Source organism: Narcine bancroftii, chromosome 7 (assembly GCF_036971445.1).
Source record: "Narcine bancroftii isolate sNarBan1 chromosome 7, sNarBan1.hap1, whole genome shotgun sequence".
Lineage (NCBI taxonomy): Eukaryota > Metazoa > Chordata > Chondrichthyes > Torpediniformes > Narcinidae > Narcine > Narcine bancroftii.
Genome location: NC_091475.1, coordinates 9,193,064 through 9,212,796, shown reverse-complemented (window position 1 = coordinate 9,212,796; position 19,733 = coordinate 9,193,064). Strand labels below are relative to the sequence as shown.

The following is a 19,733-nucleotide window of genomic DNA, read 5'->3' as shown; positions in this document are numbered from 1 at the left end:
GGTCGAGCAGAGGAGGCAGCATCTGTGGAGGAAGAGGGGTAATGTCCCTTTCTTAATTTGTTTTATTTCGGATCTCCAGCATCCACGCTGTATTTGTATTGTTGCATTACTTCGTACAACAATAAACGAAAATGTAACCTGGGTTCTTGAGTGACAAAGTGAACACAAACTTGCAGCCAGGGAGGGAGGGGGGTGCTCACATGGCGCATGCGCGGGTCGACGCGCTCTTGCGGCAGGGCGCCTGCGCGGGTCGGCTCACTCTTGCGGCAGGGCGCCTGCGCGGGTCGGCTCACTCGTGCGGCAGGGCGCATGCGCGGGTAGGCGCACTCTTGCGGCAGGGCGCATGCGCGATCTGGGGGGGGCGGGGTTGAATGACTTGGGATCACCGGTTGCTCAGGCGACCGATGGACGCGGCGTCTGCGCGGCAGGGCGCATGCGCAATCGGGGGGGGGCGGGGTTGAGTGACTTGGGATCACCGGTTGCTCAGGCGACCGGTGGACGCGGCGTCTGCGCGGCAGGGCGGTTCCGGGAGCGGCCGTGGCGTCGCCAGTGCGCCCCCAAGGCCCGGGCCTGGACCTCTGCCGCAGCCAGCGAGCCCGGGACCCCCCCCCTCGCCGCCACGAAGGCAAGTGCACGACCACTGTAGACATCATTTGAGGGGCTGTATCCCCTGAAGTGTTGGAGTAGGAGGGGAGATTTGATAGGGGCTTCCAAGATGATGAGAGCGAGCGACCAGAGTAAATGCAAGTCGGTTTGCATCAATACATGGATTTAGGGTGAAAGGGGGAAGGATTGGGGTGGGGGGGGGGGTGGACTTTTTCCACTCAGAGCGGAGGGAGCGTGGAATGAGTTGCCATCTGACGTGGCTCACTCTTAAATTTTACAAATCCATGGATAGAAAAGGTCTGGTGGGGTTATGCAGGTCACTGAGGCTTTTTTTAAACAGATTAGAAGGGCTGAATGGCCTGTTTTCTGTGCTAGGTGGTTCTTTGGCTATAATCATAGCAACTTGTGACAAGTTTAAAAAAAAAATACAATGCTGGAGAAACTTAGCTAGCCAAACAGTGTAGCAATGATAAAGATACATAACCAATATTTTGGTCGAGGTAATGAAGCCTACCTTGACGTCGGGCTGAAGCCCAAAGCATTGGTTATGTTTCTTCATCCTTGCTATTATAAAGTACACTGTTTGACCCGCTGAATTTCTCCAGCATCGTGTTTTTATTTCAATCATGGTCTGCAGACTTTCCTGTTTTGCTCGTAACTTGTTAGCAGTAAACCAAGAGTGAAACGCAAAAGTTTGCAGATCCTGTCATTGTCGTAAAAACACTCAGAAGTGCTGGACTCACAACATCCATAGGAGGTAAAGATGTATTACCAATGGATGCCTCAAGACCTGTTCAATTCCTCCAGCTTTTTTGTGTTTTAACACTTTTTTTAAAAAAAAAAGGTGCTGGAGCAGGTGACCAGGTGAGTTCCTCCAGCAAATTGTATTTTGCTTCAGGTTTCAAAATAGTTGTCAACTGCAACAAAAAAGTAATTTAATTTAAAATTGTGGTCTAGTTTCAATTTGGTACACCAGTTGTAAACTATGTTTAGGAGATGGTTAAACAGGAACATCTGTAGATTCTGTGTTTATAGTTTACTATACAAGTGCTGGAGAAACACGCCAGGTAATGCATCATCCATAGGAAGCAAAGGGATATAACCAACGTTTTGGGCCTGTGGTTTATTGCATTATAGTAACAAGGACCAATGTAAGATTGTAGTGTAAAACTTTTCTTCACCTTGCATTTATCCATTTCCCATTTGAAGGCCACATTGTTATTATGCTTGCAATACACAAAAGCACTGTAGAAATTCAGCAGGTTATGCAGTATCAATAGGAAGTTACAGGTAAGAAATGTTTTGGGCTTGAGCCCTTTGTGAATGTATGAGCAAAAAGCAGACAGATGCCTGAATGAAAAAGTTGGGACACAAGAGGAGGGAAGAATGGGGAGGAGGAGTACAGGCTGAATGGGAAGGAGGAGTACAGGCTGATGAAACAATGATCTCCGGTCCTCATTGAAAAAACTTGCAAATATACATGCAGACAAACAATAAATAAGCAGATTGCATATACAGATATAACAATAAATAAATATTGTTGTATAAATAGCAGAATTTTGGAGGGTTTGTATGTGCCATCCATTCAATTGTTCAGCAATCCCACTGCCTGTGGGAAGATGCTGTTTCTCAGCCTGGTGGTTCTGGATCTGATATTCCTTCCATTCAATTGTTCAGCAATCCCACTGCCTGTGGGAAGATGCTGTTTCTCAGCCTGGTGATTCTGGATCTGATATTCCTTTATCTCTACTGACCAGATGGAAGATGCTGCCTGTGGGTTGACAGGGGTCCTCAATGATTTTGTGAGCCTTATTCAAACATCTCATAGGTGGGAGGGAAGAAGAAAAAAAATCTGAGGTGATAGGGGCAGGGGGTGGAGAGCTGGAGGAAAGGAGACTGAAGTGTAAGGGAAAGAAGGTTCAGAGGAGGGGTTTAATGGAAACTGGAGAAGTTGATGTTAATGGCTTCTGGTTAGAGAGTGCTCAAACACAATATTAAGGGTTGCTCCGCCACCCTTTATTTCTGAGAGATGCTGCATAATCTGCTGAGTTTCTCTAGCACTACCATCACAGCATTTGCACTCTGTAGACAATGCAATCCAGATTCCAAGTGCTTTAGTCATGTTACTCTTAATTATCTACCTATGTTTTACAACAAAGATCTCTAGTCTTGTATGCCTCTATCAATGGGAACAGCTTTTTGTCATTTATTCCATCCAGGTACCTCACCGTTGTGTATTTTTGCAGGGAAGTGTAACAACACTTTTTTGAAATTCTCATTTTAAATTATTTTTCTTCATGTGATTTTTCTTAAGTGATATTAGGTAATCTACCACACTTTGTTTTAGCATTTAAATAAAATATGCGGAACAAATTTCAGGCCAACAAAATGCTCATTAAATCAGGCAGCATAAGTGGGAAAGATTTTGGATAAAACTTCGGGATTAAGTTGTAAATAATTTAATGGATTTAAGAATAGCTTCAATGGCTGAGATTAAGAATGATTGGGAATGTGATTTGAATACATCATTTTCAAGTGAGACTTGGGACACCACTTAATTTGATTAATGAATCCTCATTTTGTGCACGACTTTGTTACAATTTAAGGTTTTCTCTAGAATACACATTTCTAAGGTTAAATGATCTCATTTTTATTTTGATATTGATCCACTATGTGATAAGTGTAAAATGTTTGAAGCTTCATTGATTCATATTTTTGGGAGTGCCCTAATTTAGAAAAATATTTTCAAAATTTTATCAGTGTTTCTTGAGATCAAATTAAAACCATGTCCTTAAAGAAGAGGATATATCTTTGACTTTAACCCAAAATAAAATCGTAGCTTTTACCTCGCTTATAGCTAGACGAGCAATTCTGATGAAATGGAAAGATAGCTCTTCACCCTTCATATTCAATGATTACATGATATTATGTCTTATTTAAGTTTAGAAAAAAATTAGATATAACATCAGAGTGGTAAAGTTTGAATTTGATAAGATATGGGGCTCATTTATGGATTATTATCGCAACTTGAAGATTTAAGGTGTACGGATGCTCTGGAGACTGTCTGGACAGTCATTATTTGATTCATATCTATATAATTTATATGTTAACCTTGTTTAGAGGGAGGGGTTGGATTATTAGGGTTTTTTCCTTTTTTTTTCTTTTTATTATTAGAGATAAACTAGGTAAAGATGGGTTTAACTGTGGATCATTAATATTGATCGTATCACAGAATAAGACAAAAATACCTGAGAAACATAAAATTTCTTTTTTATACAGAAATTTTAATTATATTTTATCTATTTTCTATTCAAAATTAATTTTGGATATATTATGAGGAATGGATTAACTGTTAACTCAATCTTTGGCTTGGCTTCGCGGACGAAGATTTATGGAGGGGGTAAAAAAGTCCACATCAGCTGCAGGCTCGTTTGTGGCTGACCAGTCCGATGCGGGACAGGCAGACACGATTGCAGCGGTTGCAAGGGAAAATTGGTTGGTTGGGGTTGGGTGTTGGGTTTTTCCTCCTTTGCCTTTTGTCAGTGAGGTGGGCTCTGCGGTCTTCTTCAAAGGAGGCTGCTGCCCGCCAAACTGTGAGGCGCCAAGATGCACGGTTTGAGGCGTTATCAGCCCACTGGCGGTGGTCAATGTGGCAGGCACCAAGAGATTTCTTTAGGCAGTCCTTGTACCTTTTCTTTGGTGCACCTCTGTCACGGTGGCCAGTGGAGAGCTCGCCATATAATACGATCTTGGGAAGGCGATGGTCCTCCATTCTGGAGATGTGACCCATCCAGCGCAGCTGGATCTTCAGCAGCATGGACTCGATGCTGTCGACCTCTGCCATCTCGAGTACCTCGACGTTAGGGGTGTGAGCGCTCCAATGGATGTTGAGGATGGAGCGGAGACAACGCTGGTGGAAGCGTTCTAGGAGCCGTAGGTGGTGCCGGTAGAGGACCCATGATTCGGAGCCGAACAGGAGTGTGGGTATGACAACGGCTCTGTATACGCTTATCTTTGTGAGGTTTTTCAGTTGGTTGTTTTTCCAGACTCTTTTGTGTAGTCTTCCAAAGGCGCTATTTGCCTTGGCGAGTCTGTTGTCTATCTCATTGTCGATCCTTGCATCTGATGAAATGGTGCAGCCGAGATAGGTAAACTGGAACCACTGACATGGTCTTTGCCCTCAGACAGCTCCAAGAAAAGTGCAGAGAACAAAACAAAGGACTCTACATCACCTTTGTTGACCTCACCAAAGCCTTCGACACCGTGAGCAGGAAAGGGCTTTGGCAAATACTAGAGCGCATCGGATGTCCCCCAAAGTTCCTCAACATGATTATCCAACTGCACGAAAACCAACAAGGTCGGGTCAGATACAGCAATGAGCTCTCTGAACCCTTCTCCATTAACAATGGCGTGAAGCAAGGCTGTGTTCTCGCACCAACCCTCTTTTCAATCTTCTTCAGCATGATGCTGAACCAAGCCATGAAAGACCCCAACAATGAAGACGCTGTTTACATCCGGTACCGCACGGATGGCAGTCTCTTCAATCTGAGGCGCCTGCAAGCTCACACCAAGACACAAGAGAAACTTGTCCGTGAACTACTCTTTGCAGATGATGCCGCTTTAGTTGCCCATTCAGAGCCAGCTCTTTAGCGCTTGACGTCCTGCTTTGCGGAAACTGCCAAAATGTTTGGCCTGGAAGTCAGCCTGAAGAAAACTGAGGTCCTCCATCAGCCAGCTCCCCACCATGACTACCAGCCCCCCCACATGTTAACTCAATATAATCATAGAATTCAATGGTTTGAATGGGATAAGTTAAGTAAATAATTGTGGCTATATTTCTGATTTACATTTTACATGTGATATTTATATGATATGATTTGATTTATGTTATTAATTAGAAGACCATGTATAAAGGTTTTTTTCTATTAAACATAACATATTTTAAAAAGAAAATAAATAAAGGGGGAAGACGAATATTGATTGAGAGTAAAAATGTCAAGATGATGAATTCCATGATAGATTAGATGACAAAGGGATGAAATGTGTAATCATGATCTCCTGATTTATTTGCTTATGGGATCTTTGTGGCTTATTATTCTCTCAAATGGAGCAGACATAGTCCCATAAACCTATCAGTTAGTGAGGCAATAAACAATGGGTGTGTTGAGCTGCCTTGTTCTCTCTGTCACCCACCTGCCTTGGATTTATATTGTTAGTGCATTGTAAATGGACCTCTTCTATGGATTTGAAGTTGTCGAGTGGAGGAGTACTTTGCAGATGTTTAAAGTACTTGGATAAAATGTGTTGTGTTTTGAAAGAGGCATTCAAGACTAACCTAATTATTTTTTTCTGGAGCTAGGAGAGTGTATTTGCTTCGAATCATTCATTCAGGACTTCCTTTCTCAGCAAGCATAGTTTCCAATCAGATGGAAATCTCTCATAAGTAATTATTTTGAAAAGGATTGTGGTAACATCTTTGTTGGTTTTAGTTAGCTATTGCACTGGACAACAATATTTTTTCAAAAAGTTTGCTTCCTGAAGAAAAAAATGGGGGATTATGAGAGACAACTTCAAGCTAAACACAATGATAATTTCAGATTTGCTGTTTCACGTAGGAAGGTGGAAAAACATTAAATTAACTTTTATTGAATTTAGCATGTTTAATCATATAATGATCCTGACACATTGCATTAGTATAACTGACCTCAAAATGTTTTTCCACTGATTTTCATTTGTTCTCACCATTGTGTCAGTGACCAACAATAGTCGGCCAGCATTGATGGATTCCAGTTGCCCTGATACCGCTTTTCCATGGTCACAATGTCACCACGTTCGTCACTGTCTGTTCCAAGATCAGCAGGGATGAAGTCCAAGTGCGAATGCAGAAAATACATTTTCAATGACATGTTGTAATTCTTGGTTTTGACAGGAAATCGCAAAAATAGGGTTATATGTTTAAAAAGAATGGGGTTAGGAAATTTTTAAGGTGATTTTTGTGATCAGTAGCCTCAAGTCCATAAAATACTCCCAAAAGTGTTCAGGAAGCAAAATCTTTGTTGTCCAGTGTTATTCACAAAAATTAGAATTACTGATATGATCCGTTTGGACATTACTTAGTATGAATACTAAAGAGAGTGCTTTGTTCATTTAAAAAATAGAGGGATGTTTTCAACACCATACAGTCCCCATGTTGGCCATGGAGAATACGCTGATGTATATGATCCAGCAGAGGACACCTTCCTATTAATGGATGCCTTAGAAAAAGATGTGAAAGAAATACGGCGTCTCTGGTATGTCATTAGGTTAAATGTTACAAAACTCACAATGTGCAATTCAGATGTCCTTCTTCAAACAATGGGGCTTGCCATCAACTCAGCCCTTACTCACATCTCCTCTCTTTCCTGCACATTGCCCTGACATCCTCCATCCCATGATGCAATAAGGACAGGATTACCCTTGTTCTCGCCTACCACCCCACTATCCTCTGCATCCGACATTATCCTCCACATGAAACACGATAGGCTGAAGACGCTGTGATTGTAGTAAACATACTGAAATGCTGAAGGGACTCAGCCGGTCTAATCAGCATCTATAGGAGACAAATATATGTTGCCGAATTTTTAGGCCTGAGCCCTACTTCAAGTTAAAATCAGAAAAGGCAGAGCAGGAAATATCAGAAAGTCTCAGAATTCAAACAATGGGGGAGGAATCCAGACCAACAAAAGGTTTTAATTGGATATGATAAGGGACTAAGTGAGAATTTATTGACAAAGTGGGGAGGGGGTGGAATTAATGAAAGCTAGAGAAGTTGATATTAATGCCATCTGGTTAGAGGATGCCCAGTTCAAAGAAGAGATGTTCCTCCAATTTATGGGTGGTCTCAATCTGGCAGTGCATGAGACCATGGACAGACATGTTGGCAAGGGAATGGGATGGAGAATAGAGATGGTGACCACTGGGAGATCCATTCTATTGTGGCGGACAGAGCTGAGGTGTTCAACAAAGCGATCTCCCAGTCTGTCCAGTCTTTCCGATGTAGAGGAGACCAAAGTAGGAGCATGGGATGCAGCAGATGATCCCTGCAGATTCACAAGTGGAATGTTGCTTCACTTGGAAGGACTTTTGGGTCCCTGAATGAGGGTGGAAAAGTGGGCACAAGTGGAGCACCAATTGTGAGTCACAGAGGGAGCAGTCCCTGAAGACAATAGTGGAGGAGAGGGGAATATGTGTCCAGTAATGGGATCACAAAGTAGGTGGCAGAAGTGGCAGAGGAGGATGTGTTGCATGCGGATGCTGGTGGGGTGATAGTCGAGGACAAGGAGAATCCTGCGTGTAGTGACAGAGGTGCCAGCACAGATGTGCGGGTAATGGAGGATATACAGGTGAGGGCCGAGTTGATGGTGGTTGAGGGAAAGCCATGTTGTTTGAAAAAGGAGAACATCTCTGATCTGGCATGGAAGTCCTCATCCTGAATGCAGATGCAATGGAGATGGAGGAATTGAGCGAATGGAATGGAATCCTTACAGGGGCTGGGTGGGAAGAGGTGTATTCGAGGTAGCTGGGGGACTTGATAGAAGATGTCTGTTGAGAATTCATCTCCTGAAATGGAGACAGAGATCGAGGAAAGGGAGAGTACTGTTAGAGGTGGACCAAGTGAATTTGAGGTCAGCAAAGTGGATGAAGTCTATAAGTTAATCATGGGTACATGAGGCAGGATCAAAGTAGTCATTGATCCACGCTACAAGCCTACACAGTTAAGGATCTTAAACTCTTCCTCCGCTACATCAAAGTAGTCATTGATGTAGCGGAGGAAGAGTTTAAGGTCCTTAACTGTGTAGGCTTGTAGCGTGGATCAATGACTACTTTGATGCTGTCTCATGTACAAACATCTTCTATAAACCCTCCAACTCCCACAGCTATCTCAACTACACCTCTTCCCACCCTGTCCCTTATCTTTCTCTCCTACTGATGCTGACAATACCTGTTGAGTTTCTCCAGCATTTCCATGTGTTTAATTATTGTCCACATCCGACACATCCTCCACAATTTCTGCAACCAGCAGACACATCTTCCCCTCTTTGCTTTCACAGGGACCTCTCCCTCTGTGACTCCCTCATCCATTCGCCCTTCCCACTAATTGTCCCATCAACACCACCCTGTGACAACAAAAAAAATGCCACACAGCCACACCACCTCCATTACCACCACTTGAGGCTCATGTCAGTCCTTCTAAATGAAGCAATACTTTATTTGTGAATCTGCAGGGGTCATCTATTGCATCTGGTGCTTCTGTTGTGGCCTCATCTATATCAGAAAGATATGGGCAGACTAGAAGATCATTTCATTGAGCACCTTCGCTTGTCTGCTACAATAGCAGGGGGCTCCTAGTGGTCAACCATTTTAATTCCACACACCATTCCCATAGCGGCATATCTATCCATGTTCCCATGCACTGCCAAACTAAGACTACCTGAAAATTGGAGGAACAATAGCTAATATTCCTTTGGGCCACATTCCAACGAGATGGCAATAATGTCTCCTTCACCAGTTTGCTTCAAACCCCTCCCTAGAGTCCCTCTCTTTCCCTATTCCTCTGCCTTCATCAGCTCCCCACCCCCTTCCATTCCCTCTCCCACCTCCATCACTTCTCATCTTTTTGCTCTTCTGTCCTCCCACTGATGAGACACATTTGCCAGTGAGTGGAACTTAAACAGCACATTGTTAGGGACAAATCACATGATATAGAGTGTGTACAAACCCAGTTTTTAATGTAATGTCACTTTGGAGACTGGTTCCTTGGTCTCACATGTTCTGCTTTCCTATTAATCTTTCTTTAATTACCTGGCATAGTCATATCTCAAATAGCAAGTTTTGCTTTCGGTGACTTGGGCCTTTCACTGACTTCATCCATTAAATGGTAAAATAGTTACTTCTGTCCATAATCCACAACAATGTTCAAATGATGCAAGTAGAACGACATGATCATCCTCTAGCCAAAGAGATTCTTCTGCATCTCTGTTCTAAGTGGACGCCCTTCAATGTTGAAATTGCGCTCTCCTGTCCTAGACTCTCCCACCCTGAGAAAAAACCTTTCTACATCGTCTATCCTAAACAATTCCCACATTGTATTGTGCAGCAGAAATGCTATTTGCCCTTTTTCATAATTTCACCTAGACTTTTTTTCCACGATGGATATTGAAAGCAAGATCCTTTGCCAGAGCAAAAGATGAAGGTCATTTTCACGCGTAACCCTCGTATGCAATAATGTCACGAATTAAGTTATGATTTAGGAGCAGAAATTCATTTTGTGTTGCGTCTTTCAATGTGTGATGTCATCATGCATAGACTGGATAAGCAATGTTAGCAAACACCTAATCCACATATTCTGGATCTGAGATCCAAATGCAGAAATTCATCCGTGAACACACCATATCTAGCATAAATGTTGCCAATTTTCTACAATTTTTAAAATATTTTCCAGTCCCAGTATTTGCCTTGAGGTTGGAACAGGATCTGGTGTTGTCTCTGTGTTCTTAGCTTCCATGATCGGACCCAATTCATTTTATCTGTAAGTATTTGCTCCGTCACATTATTATTTGTACTAGAATAATGTGCAAATGCTGAAATTGATATCTGGGGCTACAGTTAAAATTTACTTAATTCTACGAAATTTTTCATTGTGGCTGTCAGACACGCAATGGTTGAGTGGAAAGTTGTAATATGAAACAGAAACGTGGGAGGCGTATCTTTCCATAATGAGTGGAATACTGCAATGACTGATTTTTCAAGTGCTCCAGTGGGTTGGTATCCTACTCAATTGCTTTGCTTCTTTTCCTAAACCTTTTTTAAGAAAGAAACATTTTGCTATTCAGAATTTTAACTGCAAAAGCATTTGTTGAGAGATGTGGTAGAAAAAGACAAATCCTGATGTGTGACTTTTTAAACTTTTTGATTTGCAGCTGTACAGATATCAATTCTTTGGCTGCTAATTGCACACTAGAAAGTGCCAGGCAAAATGGGGTGAACATCCAACCAATTATTACTGACTTGGTAAGTTGTGAATTAAGAGTCAAGATAAAATTATTCTGAAGCGAGTCGAGTTATCAGAAAGAAGAGGTCATAGGTTTAGGCTGAGAGGAAAGAGTTTTGAAGGGGATGTGAGGCAAAATATTTTACAGACTGTGATTAGGACGTGGAACTTGTCAGATTTGATAGCAGAGTTAAATAAATGACTATGTCAGGAGGTATTTAAATGGAACTTAAATCAGCAAAGAATAAAGGATACAGACCTAGTGTAGAGAAATGGGATGATTGTAGATGGCAAAAAGATTCGCCACAATGGACATTGAAGCATTTCGAATGTTGAAAGGCATGGATAGATGATGTAGAAAGGTTTTTTCTCAGGGTGGGAGAGTCTAGGACAGGAGGGCGCAATTTCAACATTGAAGGACGTCCACTTAGAACAGAGATGCAGAAGAATCTCTTTGGCTAGAGGATGATCAATCTGTGGGATTTGTTGTCACAGGCGGTTGTGGAGGCCAAATTGTTGGGTGTATGTAAAGGAGAGATTGATCGGTTCTTGATTAGCATCCAAGGTTAAGGGGAGAAGACCAGGCAGTGTGGCTGAGTGGGAAAATGGATCAGCTAATGATTCAATGGAGGGGCAGACTCAATGGGCTGAATAGCTTAGTAATGCCCCTATGTCTTATGTATGGACTGAACAACCTTTTTCCGTGCTGTACGATCTATGATATTTTGTTCTTACCTTGGGTCTTTATGGCAGAGAAGGAGGTTGAACTCCATTAATCCCATTTCCAAACACCTAATTTCCTTATACTCCTGCAATTCATCCCCTTTCAGTGATGATTCTGTATCTTGTAAGAGGTTCTTGTGTTATAATGCATTATGAATAAACATAATTGATAATATGACAGATGTAATTATCTGTACAAGTTGATGTTCCTAGTTATACAGTATTAAAAACAGGATTTCTGCCCACTACATCCACAATAACTATCTGGACCAATCTTTGTTCATTTGCATTCTCGTCACTTTTTCAAAAAAATCCCATGTTTGCACCAATTTTCTCCAAAGTCCACCGCTTACCAACATATTAGAGGCAATTTACAGTAATCGATTATCTTACCAACCTGCATACCACCAGGATATCCGAAGGAAACCGAGTCAAAGAGAAAACGTGCAACCTCCACACAGATAGCACCGAAGCTCAGGATCAATCCCAGGTCTCTTAGCTTTGAAGCAGCAGCATTACCTGCTGTACCACTGCGCCGCCCCATAAGGTTCCATATAAGAACAAAGTTTTCCTTTCTCCCAATTACTCTTTGCCTAGTGTGTGAATATTGCATTGGTGCTAACCACAAGATTGTAACTGACAACAACATACACATTTTGATGTTATTGTCTGCTTATGACGTTGTGTCACAATGAGCAATGGAGGTTGGCTATGTTGAGCAAGAAGCGTGAAAGAAATGAACCGAGTTTAGCAATGTCGCAGTGTGAACTCCTTTACTCAAAAACCTGGAAATAACATGGGCTTCTGGTGCGAGGCTTGCCCCGCATCTAAAGTCCTGCTAGATGCTATCGGTTGCTTTCCTGACACGATTGCTAGGGCTGGTACGCTCACTGCATAGGTGAACCACACTGTGTAGATGCAACACTACAAGCTTCCCAATTTTGGCCATTAGTGAAAAGGGTATAGAACAATTGCTTTACTGGAGAAAAGGCTAGAAGGACATTTAGGAATATAGGCTCAGTAACTCTTGTCCACTTGAGAGAGTTGGTTTCAGATTCACTCACTAAGGAGAGAAAGACAAAAATGGCAGCGTTGCTGTCTGGCAGTGCCGCCTCTGGTGCGGAACCAGGAGAGCAGGAAATGGAGACACAACACTGCTCCCCAGGGTCTTATTGCCTGGTTCTGTTGCTCGTGACTCCGTGCAAGCTTTAAAAGGCCTGTTTAAAAAAAATCCAACAATGTTCATTTTTAAATCCTGCAACCATGGAGGTCTGCGTCTAAGATGGCGGTGCCTGTGCTGGGCAGCATACCACAGTGGTTTGCAGACATTGGAAGAACAGTGGACTCTCTGTTGATGTCTGGCTTGGAATTCATCAAGTTGGTTCTCCAAGGATTGTACGCTGACCAAGAGGATGGCAGGGAGCAGAAGCCTCAGGGCCCAGCGTCTCAATTTGACCTGTAGCCCTCCCACCTCCCCCTCCCCGCATCCATGTGGTTGGGTCTTCTTTACCTGGCCTGTGGGTCCACTGTTCGTAGTTCCCATGGTGCTTAAGTGGTTCATGCACGCTCCCTTGGAATCGCTCATGATGTTCAAATGTACTGAGCATGTGGTGTTTGCGACTCTTGTGAAGTTTAAATGGCCTGATCGCTGGCTGTTTAAAACTCCCATGGTGCTGAACTTACCTGAGTGCAGGCTTTTTAAAGGTCCCATAGCCCTTCAGACACCGCTGATTCTGCCACTTCCAAGGTCTGCCAGCGATCATAGGACATCCCTATTATCGGATGATTTTATGTTTCTGGGTTTGTGTTTGAATTTTAGTAGTTCTGATCGGGAATATTTGATAATTCCCATCAGGGCTGCACGCAAAGAATCGCTGCTGTAAGGTGCCATCTTTTACATTGTCATCTGTACCAAGATATAGTGGGAAAACTTTATTTTTGAGTGCCATTCAAAGGCTAGGAAAGAGTCATCAGGCTCCAGTATCATCTTGCTATCATCTAGCTTCTGCTGCTACTTGTTCCAGTTGTTCCCAGATGTTGCCGAGAGGTGGTAGGTTTGGTAGGTGAAGCTGCTAAATCTAGCTGCCTGCTCCCCACTGCACATTCTCAACTCCTGGTCTCGATTCCAAGCCTTTGGTGCTGGTAACCTGGTGGGAGACTGATGTGCTGTCTCAACCCCTGTTCTAAATTGTCCCAGTCCTTCTGCCTGAGCTGGAGCCCTTGCCCAACTGCCTTCTCTCTGCTGCGTTCAGCTACCTGCACTTCATTACCACCCAGGACGGACAGAAGCTGCCCCAACAACAGCATTTAATTGGCCCAGCTGACCAGAGCCATGGCAATAGACAATTTCTCATCCTCAGACCTCTTCATCCTTTGTAGTGTTATTTAGATTTATTCAATTTACTTGATGCACCATTCTTCCTTATTATTTGTAATGGGATATCACCTGCGTGTAAATAACTGAGGAGCTTGAAATACAGTGGAGATGAAGGAATATTGTCTAGGCCTTACCGTAGCTCCACTTAGTCAGAGATGCAATTTCTTTGGAAATGTATAGATAGCCTAGGCCATTGAACCATCCGTCAAATTAACAAATTTAAAAATTAGTCTCGTTGTTTGCTTCTGTTTTCTGCATGTATGTATTTTAAAACTATGATATCCTTTTCATTTTTTTTGCTTCATATAAACAGGTTACAGGATTGTTTCCACGACTACAAAATCAAGTTGATGTGTTAATATTTAACCCACCTTATGTTGTAACTCCAACTGAAGAAGTGAGTATAAAATTGTATAATAATTTAGTTTTTAAATGCACTTGTATATTTTTTAGCTGCATTACTCCAGCTTGTATTGAGTGGTTTAAAAGTGACAATTGAACACCTCCTACTCGAGAGCTAAACAGGAAAGTCTGCAGATTGTAGTTCAATGCACAAAAGTGGTGGAGAAACTCAGCAGGTTATGCAGTATCATGCACGACCTGCAGAATTTCTCTAGCACTTTTGTGCATTGCTGTACTCTAGAACCATGAGTATAATCTAGTCTAAAACTCTAATGCATTACTTCTTGCATACTTGTGTAATACTCAAGTTTTTTTGGACCAATTTTTGGTTTAAATTTGGAGGGGTCAACTTTTACATGGGTCATACTTTTGACCGCGGTGAGAACCTGCATTGTTCAAGGCGTTGGGAGCTCGGATGGCCAGGACTGGGTGGTAAGTCTGCGTTTGGGACGTAGGGAGCTTGGATGAGCGGGCAGCCGGGGTCTAGGAGAGCCTGTAGCTGGGGCGTCGGGAGCTTCGGTGGGTGGGCGGTCAGGGCCAAAAATAAATGTTGACACGGGTCATATGGAAAACATGATTTTTGGGTCAAAAAATGGGGGGGGCATTGAATTTTACATGGGATCGACGATTACATTTGTATATACGTATTTTACCATCAACAAATATTTCTAAAATAAATCATCTCATCATTGTTACAATGCTATTTTGGGACTCAGTGGAACACCAATTGGCTTCTGTGTATCCTTTAATAACTTGATTGTGGAACATCTTGACAGATTGGAAAAAAACTTCAAATGTAATGAGACTATTTAAGAAAGGAGAGAGTGGGGAAAATAGACAACAATGGAATAATCTGTGTGATACTGTTCCAATGACATATTATTGTTTCATGCCCCTTCCCCCCCCCCTCCCCCCCCCCCCCCAATTCCTCTAGGTTGGAAGTCGTGGTATAAAGGCATCTTGGGCCGGTGGAGAAAGAGGCCGTGAGGTCATGGATAGGTTTTTTCCGCAAGTCTCAAGCCTCTTGTCCAGTCGGGGAGTATTTTATTTGATTACAGTTCAGGAAAATGACCCAGGTGAGAGGATGCAAATTTATATTAATTTCTATTATAATAAAAGGAGAGAAAATGGTTCAGCATTTTCAATTTTTTGTCTGCATCAATCTTTTTTTCACTACCTTCTGAAGAATTGGGAATAAGTGTTTTGCATTCATAATCTGTCAATAGATGATGAGTGAATGCTTAGAGAAAGGAAGAGAACTTAAGGTAGAAAGGATTAGAGGAGTTTATTTTCAACCATTTGTATGGTATTCAACTTGATTTCTCAAGGTGAGAATACAATATTTTACAAAGGGAGTGGCAGAAGTGTATAGATGTTTATTGTGGTTTGTGGTGTGTTCTAATTTTGTTTGTGTGTGTCTTTAAGAGTGGAGACTGATAACCACAAGACGGTTTTGGGGTGGGGGGTGTTTCAGTTTGTGGAAGTTAACCAGTAGAGATAATACCAGTGGGTTTACCTTTGAGCAATTCCTCTGAGTTTGTTGTCCAGAAGGTATTGACAACATTTTTCTCTGAACTAAATATAGATTTCTTATTGCAGTGAAGGCAAATGTGCTGACTTATTCCAGCTAATGGAGAATTCAGTCAGAAACTTTGAATGACTTCATTATTACTCCATTCCTAGTGGAAAGTTTTCTCCTTACACCTTCCCTCTGCATTGTAGATGAAAAACAAAGTGAAGGAATAGAAAGACATTTTTCATTCATTCTTCAATGAACAATGGGGTGGTGAATTGGATGAGTAAATATGCAGACGATACTAAGATAGGTGGAATAGTGGATAATGAAGAAGGTTTTCAAGGATTGCAGAGGGATTTGGGCTGCTTAGAAAAGTGGGCTGAAAAATGGCAGATGGAATTTAATGCTGATAAGTGTGAGGTGCTTCATTTTGGTAAGAAGAATCAGAATAGGACATACGTGGTAAATGGGAGAGCATTGAGGAATACAGAAGAGCAGAAAGATTTAGGAGTGACGGTACATCGTTCCCTGAAGGTAGAAACTCACGTGAATAGGGTGGTGAAGAAGGCTTTTAGTATGCTGGGAGGAATATAGGAGTTGGGAGGTGATGTTGAGATTGTATAAGACGTTGGTGCGGCCTAATTTGGAGTTCTGTGTGCAGTTCTGGTCGCCTAATTATAGGAAGGATATAAACAGAGTGGAGAGAGTGCAGAGAAGGTTGACCAGAATGTTGCCTGGGTTTAAGCATCTGGAGTATGGGGAGAGATTGGACAGATTGGGTCTTTATTCTTTGGAGCGTAGAAGGTTGAGAGGGGATTTGATAGAAGTATTTAAGATTATGAAAGGGATAGACAGAGTGGATGTGGATAGACTATTTCCTTTAAGAGGAGGAAAGATTAAAACAAGAGGACATGAGTTAAGAATTAAGGGGCAGAGGTTTAGAGGTAACATGAGGGGGAACTTCTTTACTCAGAGAGTGGTAGCTGTGTGGAATGGTCTTCCGGGAGAAATAGTGGCGGCGGAGTCAATTGTATTATTTAAGAAAAGGTTGGACAGGTATATGGATGAGAAGAAGATGGAGGGTTATGGGCATTGTGCAGGGAGGTGGGACTAGAAAGGGGTGTTTGGTTCGGTGCGGACTAGAAGGGCCTAATGGCCTGTTTCCGTGCTGTAATTGTTATGTTATGTTAAAATGCAATGCTTTATCATGCTTCCTGGGGTTGATTTCCTATCAAAATATTTTAAAAAATATGTAAACAGATTTTTGCTTTGAAATTTCTATTAAAAAAATGTATAATTAAGTAAATTTAAACAGTTTCAGCTTTTACTTCTGTATTATTTGCTTTCTGTACCCTTATATTCCTTAATCATGAATTTTCTAATTTTTTTTCTCTTTAAATGGTATCCAATTTCTAATTGTTTAGTTACACATTAGAAATGCTTGTGTCAAATGATGATAAAATGTAGTAGTAGAATCAGTCCATAAGGCCCATCGAGTCTGCACTATCATTCAAATTACAGCTGATATATTTTTCCTCCACTCTATTCTCCTGCCTTCTCCCTATAACTTTTGACATTGTTATTAATCAGGAACCTCTCAACCTCTCCTTTAAATATACCCAATGACTTGGCCTCTGCAGTCTGTCACAACGAATTCCATAGATTCACCATCCTCTGGCTAAAGAAATTTCTCCTCTCTGTTCTGAAGTACCCATTCTCAATGGGGGCCCTCTGTGGACCACAGCACATTTAAGTAAAAGCTTTATATTTTTTCACCTCACATAACATTTTTTATGTAGTTGGTAGGAGAGAAGAAACCAAAACTTGGCTGCTTCACAAAGAAGGGGTCCATAAACTTTAAGTAGTGTTCTAGGTGGGCCATAGCCGACAAAGGTTGAGAATGGCTGTTCTATAGGGATGTCCGTTTTTCTCTCAGGCTGTGCCCGCTTGTCCTTGACTCTCCCACTGCTGGAACCACCATCTCCGTGCCTGTTCTCTCCAACCCTTTCAATATTCAAAATGTTTCAACAAATGCTTGTGATACACATTGACTCTCTCATCCCCAAGATAATTCTTGTAAACCTCCTCTGAACCTTCTCCAACGTCAGCACATCTTTCCTTAGATTGGGACCCAAAGCTGCCCACAATACTCAAAATGTGGCCTCATCAATGCCTTATAAATCCTCAGCATTACGTCTTTGCTTTTATATTATTGTCAATACTAGCGGTGCACTTGCCTTCCATACTACAGATTCAACCTGAAAATTAACCTTTTTGGGAATCTTGCACTAGAACTCCCAAGTCCCTTTGGATCTCTAATTTCTGAATTGTCTCCCTGTTTCGAAAACAGTCTACTTCTTTATTCCTTCTACTAAGTTGCATGACCATACACTTTCCTCTGTTATATTCTATCTGCCATTTCTTTGCCAATTTTCCCAAACTGTGTCTCTTCAATGTGACTTGTCCCTCCATTATCTTTGTACCGTCTGCAAATTTGGTCACAAAGACATCAATTCCATCATCTAAATCATTTACATACATTGTGGTTAAAAAAAATAGCAGACCCAATACTGACCTGCGTAGAACTCTACCAGCTAGCAGCCAGCCAGCAATGTCCCCCTTTATTCCCATTCTTTGCCTTCTACCAGTTAAAACACTGCTTCAATTATATATACGTGTGTGTGCTTTTTTTTTAACAGATGGAATAATAGGGTTATTGAACACTTTTAATTTAAAAGGGACAGTGTTCATTTCAAGGCAAGCTGGGAGAGAGCGCCTGTCAGTGCTCAAATTTTGGAAAGCCTGATTGTTGAGTCCTGGTTCTCCTCGTTCATCAAAAGTTCAAGAAACCATTAACTTTCGCAGGAAAGAAGTGGACAGTTTCAACTACTGCTTTCATTATGACTGCCCAGGGAATACTGAGCAACAGTTTCTGAACACTGTAGTCCAGTTAAAGTACAGCTGAAAATCTAGAACATTTTCCATGGAAAATTGAATATTTTGCTGCTCTGAATGAATACTTGAAGCTGCCTCTTGGAGGACTTGCAACTGAGAGGCAATTTTGAATGCAGGCTTTGAAGGTCTATGACTTGATTATCTTGTACTTAAACTTGCTCAAGGAAAAGCAAATAAAAGTGTTTTATGGTAACCTGCAATGTGCCTGAATGCATCAGTTAACACTGAAAACACAGAAACGCTGGAGGAACTCAGCAGGCCTCATTAGCATCCTGAACCCTTCTTCAAGGTAATACGACAGGCCTGTTCTACAGAGGAATTAATTGGAATGGCAATAAATAAAGGAAGACAAACCCATTTCAACCAGCATATGTTGAAAGGAATAATGTGACAAGGGGTGATCTGAAATCTTTGCTTAATAGCAACAGGCAAAGCAACTCTCTGTATCCAAGTTTAATAAAGGGTTTATAAAATCCTAAAATATTGCTTTGAACCATGTTCTGTTCATTTCCAAGCAGTCTGATGAATCAATTTTTCATGGAAAAAGGAATGCAATAAGTTAATTCACTGTTTGAGTACAAATATTTGGTAATAAAAATAAATAATAAATACAGTCTTAACTATGTGGTATTTTTTCACCACCTTGGGTATGTAAAAGTCAGGGACTATTTGAATATATTGAATAATTGAATAAAGCTGGTCAGTTTATTTAAAAAAAATCCTACAGATGCTGGAAATCAGAAATAAATATAGAAAGGGCTGGAAGAAAAAGATGGTTGGGCAACAACCATGGAAACAATGTTTTTCAGGTCAAAGGTCCTTTGGAAAAATCCTTCTGATACCAGTATTTCCACAATGATGTTAATGAGAGTTCCAGAAGTTGAACCTGGCATCAATGAACAACTGATGTATTTCTCTATTAAAACAGTGTTCAAATTAGAGGGGAATCTATAGGTGCTCCTCTGAATGTGAAATCCTTGTCCTCCTTGGTGGCAGAAGGTGTGAGTTGCATTTTGTTGTTTCGACACACTGCAATTACTGTGTAACAGAGTGGAGGGAATGAGTGTTAGTGGATGGCATGAGGTACTAAACAAGCTGGTTTTATCTCCTACGTTTTTGGACTT

General features: G+C 41.6%; 1 protein-coding gene across 2 annotated transcripts; it reads left to right on the top strand.

Annotated features, from left to right (window-relative positions):
* Positions 1–457: 457 nt before the first annotated feature.
* n6amt1 (N-6 adenine-specific DNA methyltransferase 1) lies at positions 458–19,218 on the top strand. 2 transcript variants are annotated; one of them, XM_069888750.1, is made up of 7 exons: positions 458–625; positions 6,765–6,896; positions 10,088–10,174; positions 10,566–10,656; positions 14,050–14,133; positions 15,073–15,214; positions 18,354–19,218. In XM_069888750.1, the coding sequence occupies exons 2-7, from the start codon at positions 6,769–6,771 to the stop codon at positions 18,458–18,460; spliced, it is 639 nt and encodes a 212-aa protein (XP_069744851.1). In that variant the 5' UTR covers positions 458–625; positions 6,765–6,768; the 3' UTR covers positions 18,461–19,218. The 2 variants fall into 2 exon arrangements, with proteins under 2 accessions (XP_069744851.1, XP_069744852.1); XM_069888751.1 differs by lacking the exon at positions 10,088–10,174 and having other exon boundaries at positions 459–625.
* Positions 19,219–19,733: the final 515 nt, after the last annotated feature.

Excerpts from the sequence above, each read along its gene's own strand:
- n6amt1 (XM_069888750.1), top strand. The coding sequence starts at position 6,769 with ATGTTTTCAACACCATACAGTCCCCATGTTGGCCATGGAGAATACGCT. Across the intron at positions 10,175-10,565 it reads GGACCCAATTCATTTTATCT|CTGTACAGATATCAATTCTT; the intron begins GTAAGTATTTGC and ends TTTGATTTGCAG. Across the intron at positions 14,134-15,072 it reads TTGTAACTCCAACTGAAGAA|GTTGGAAGTCGTGGTATAAA; the intron begins GTGAGTATAAAA and ends CAATTCCTCTAG.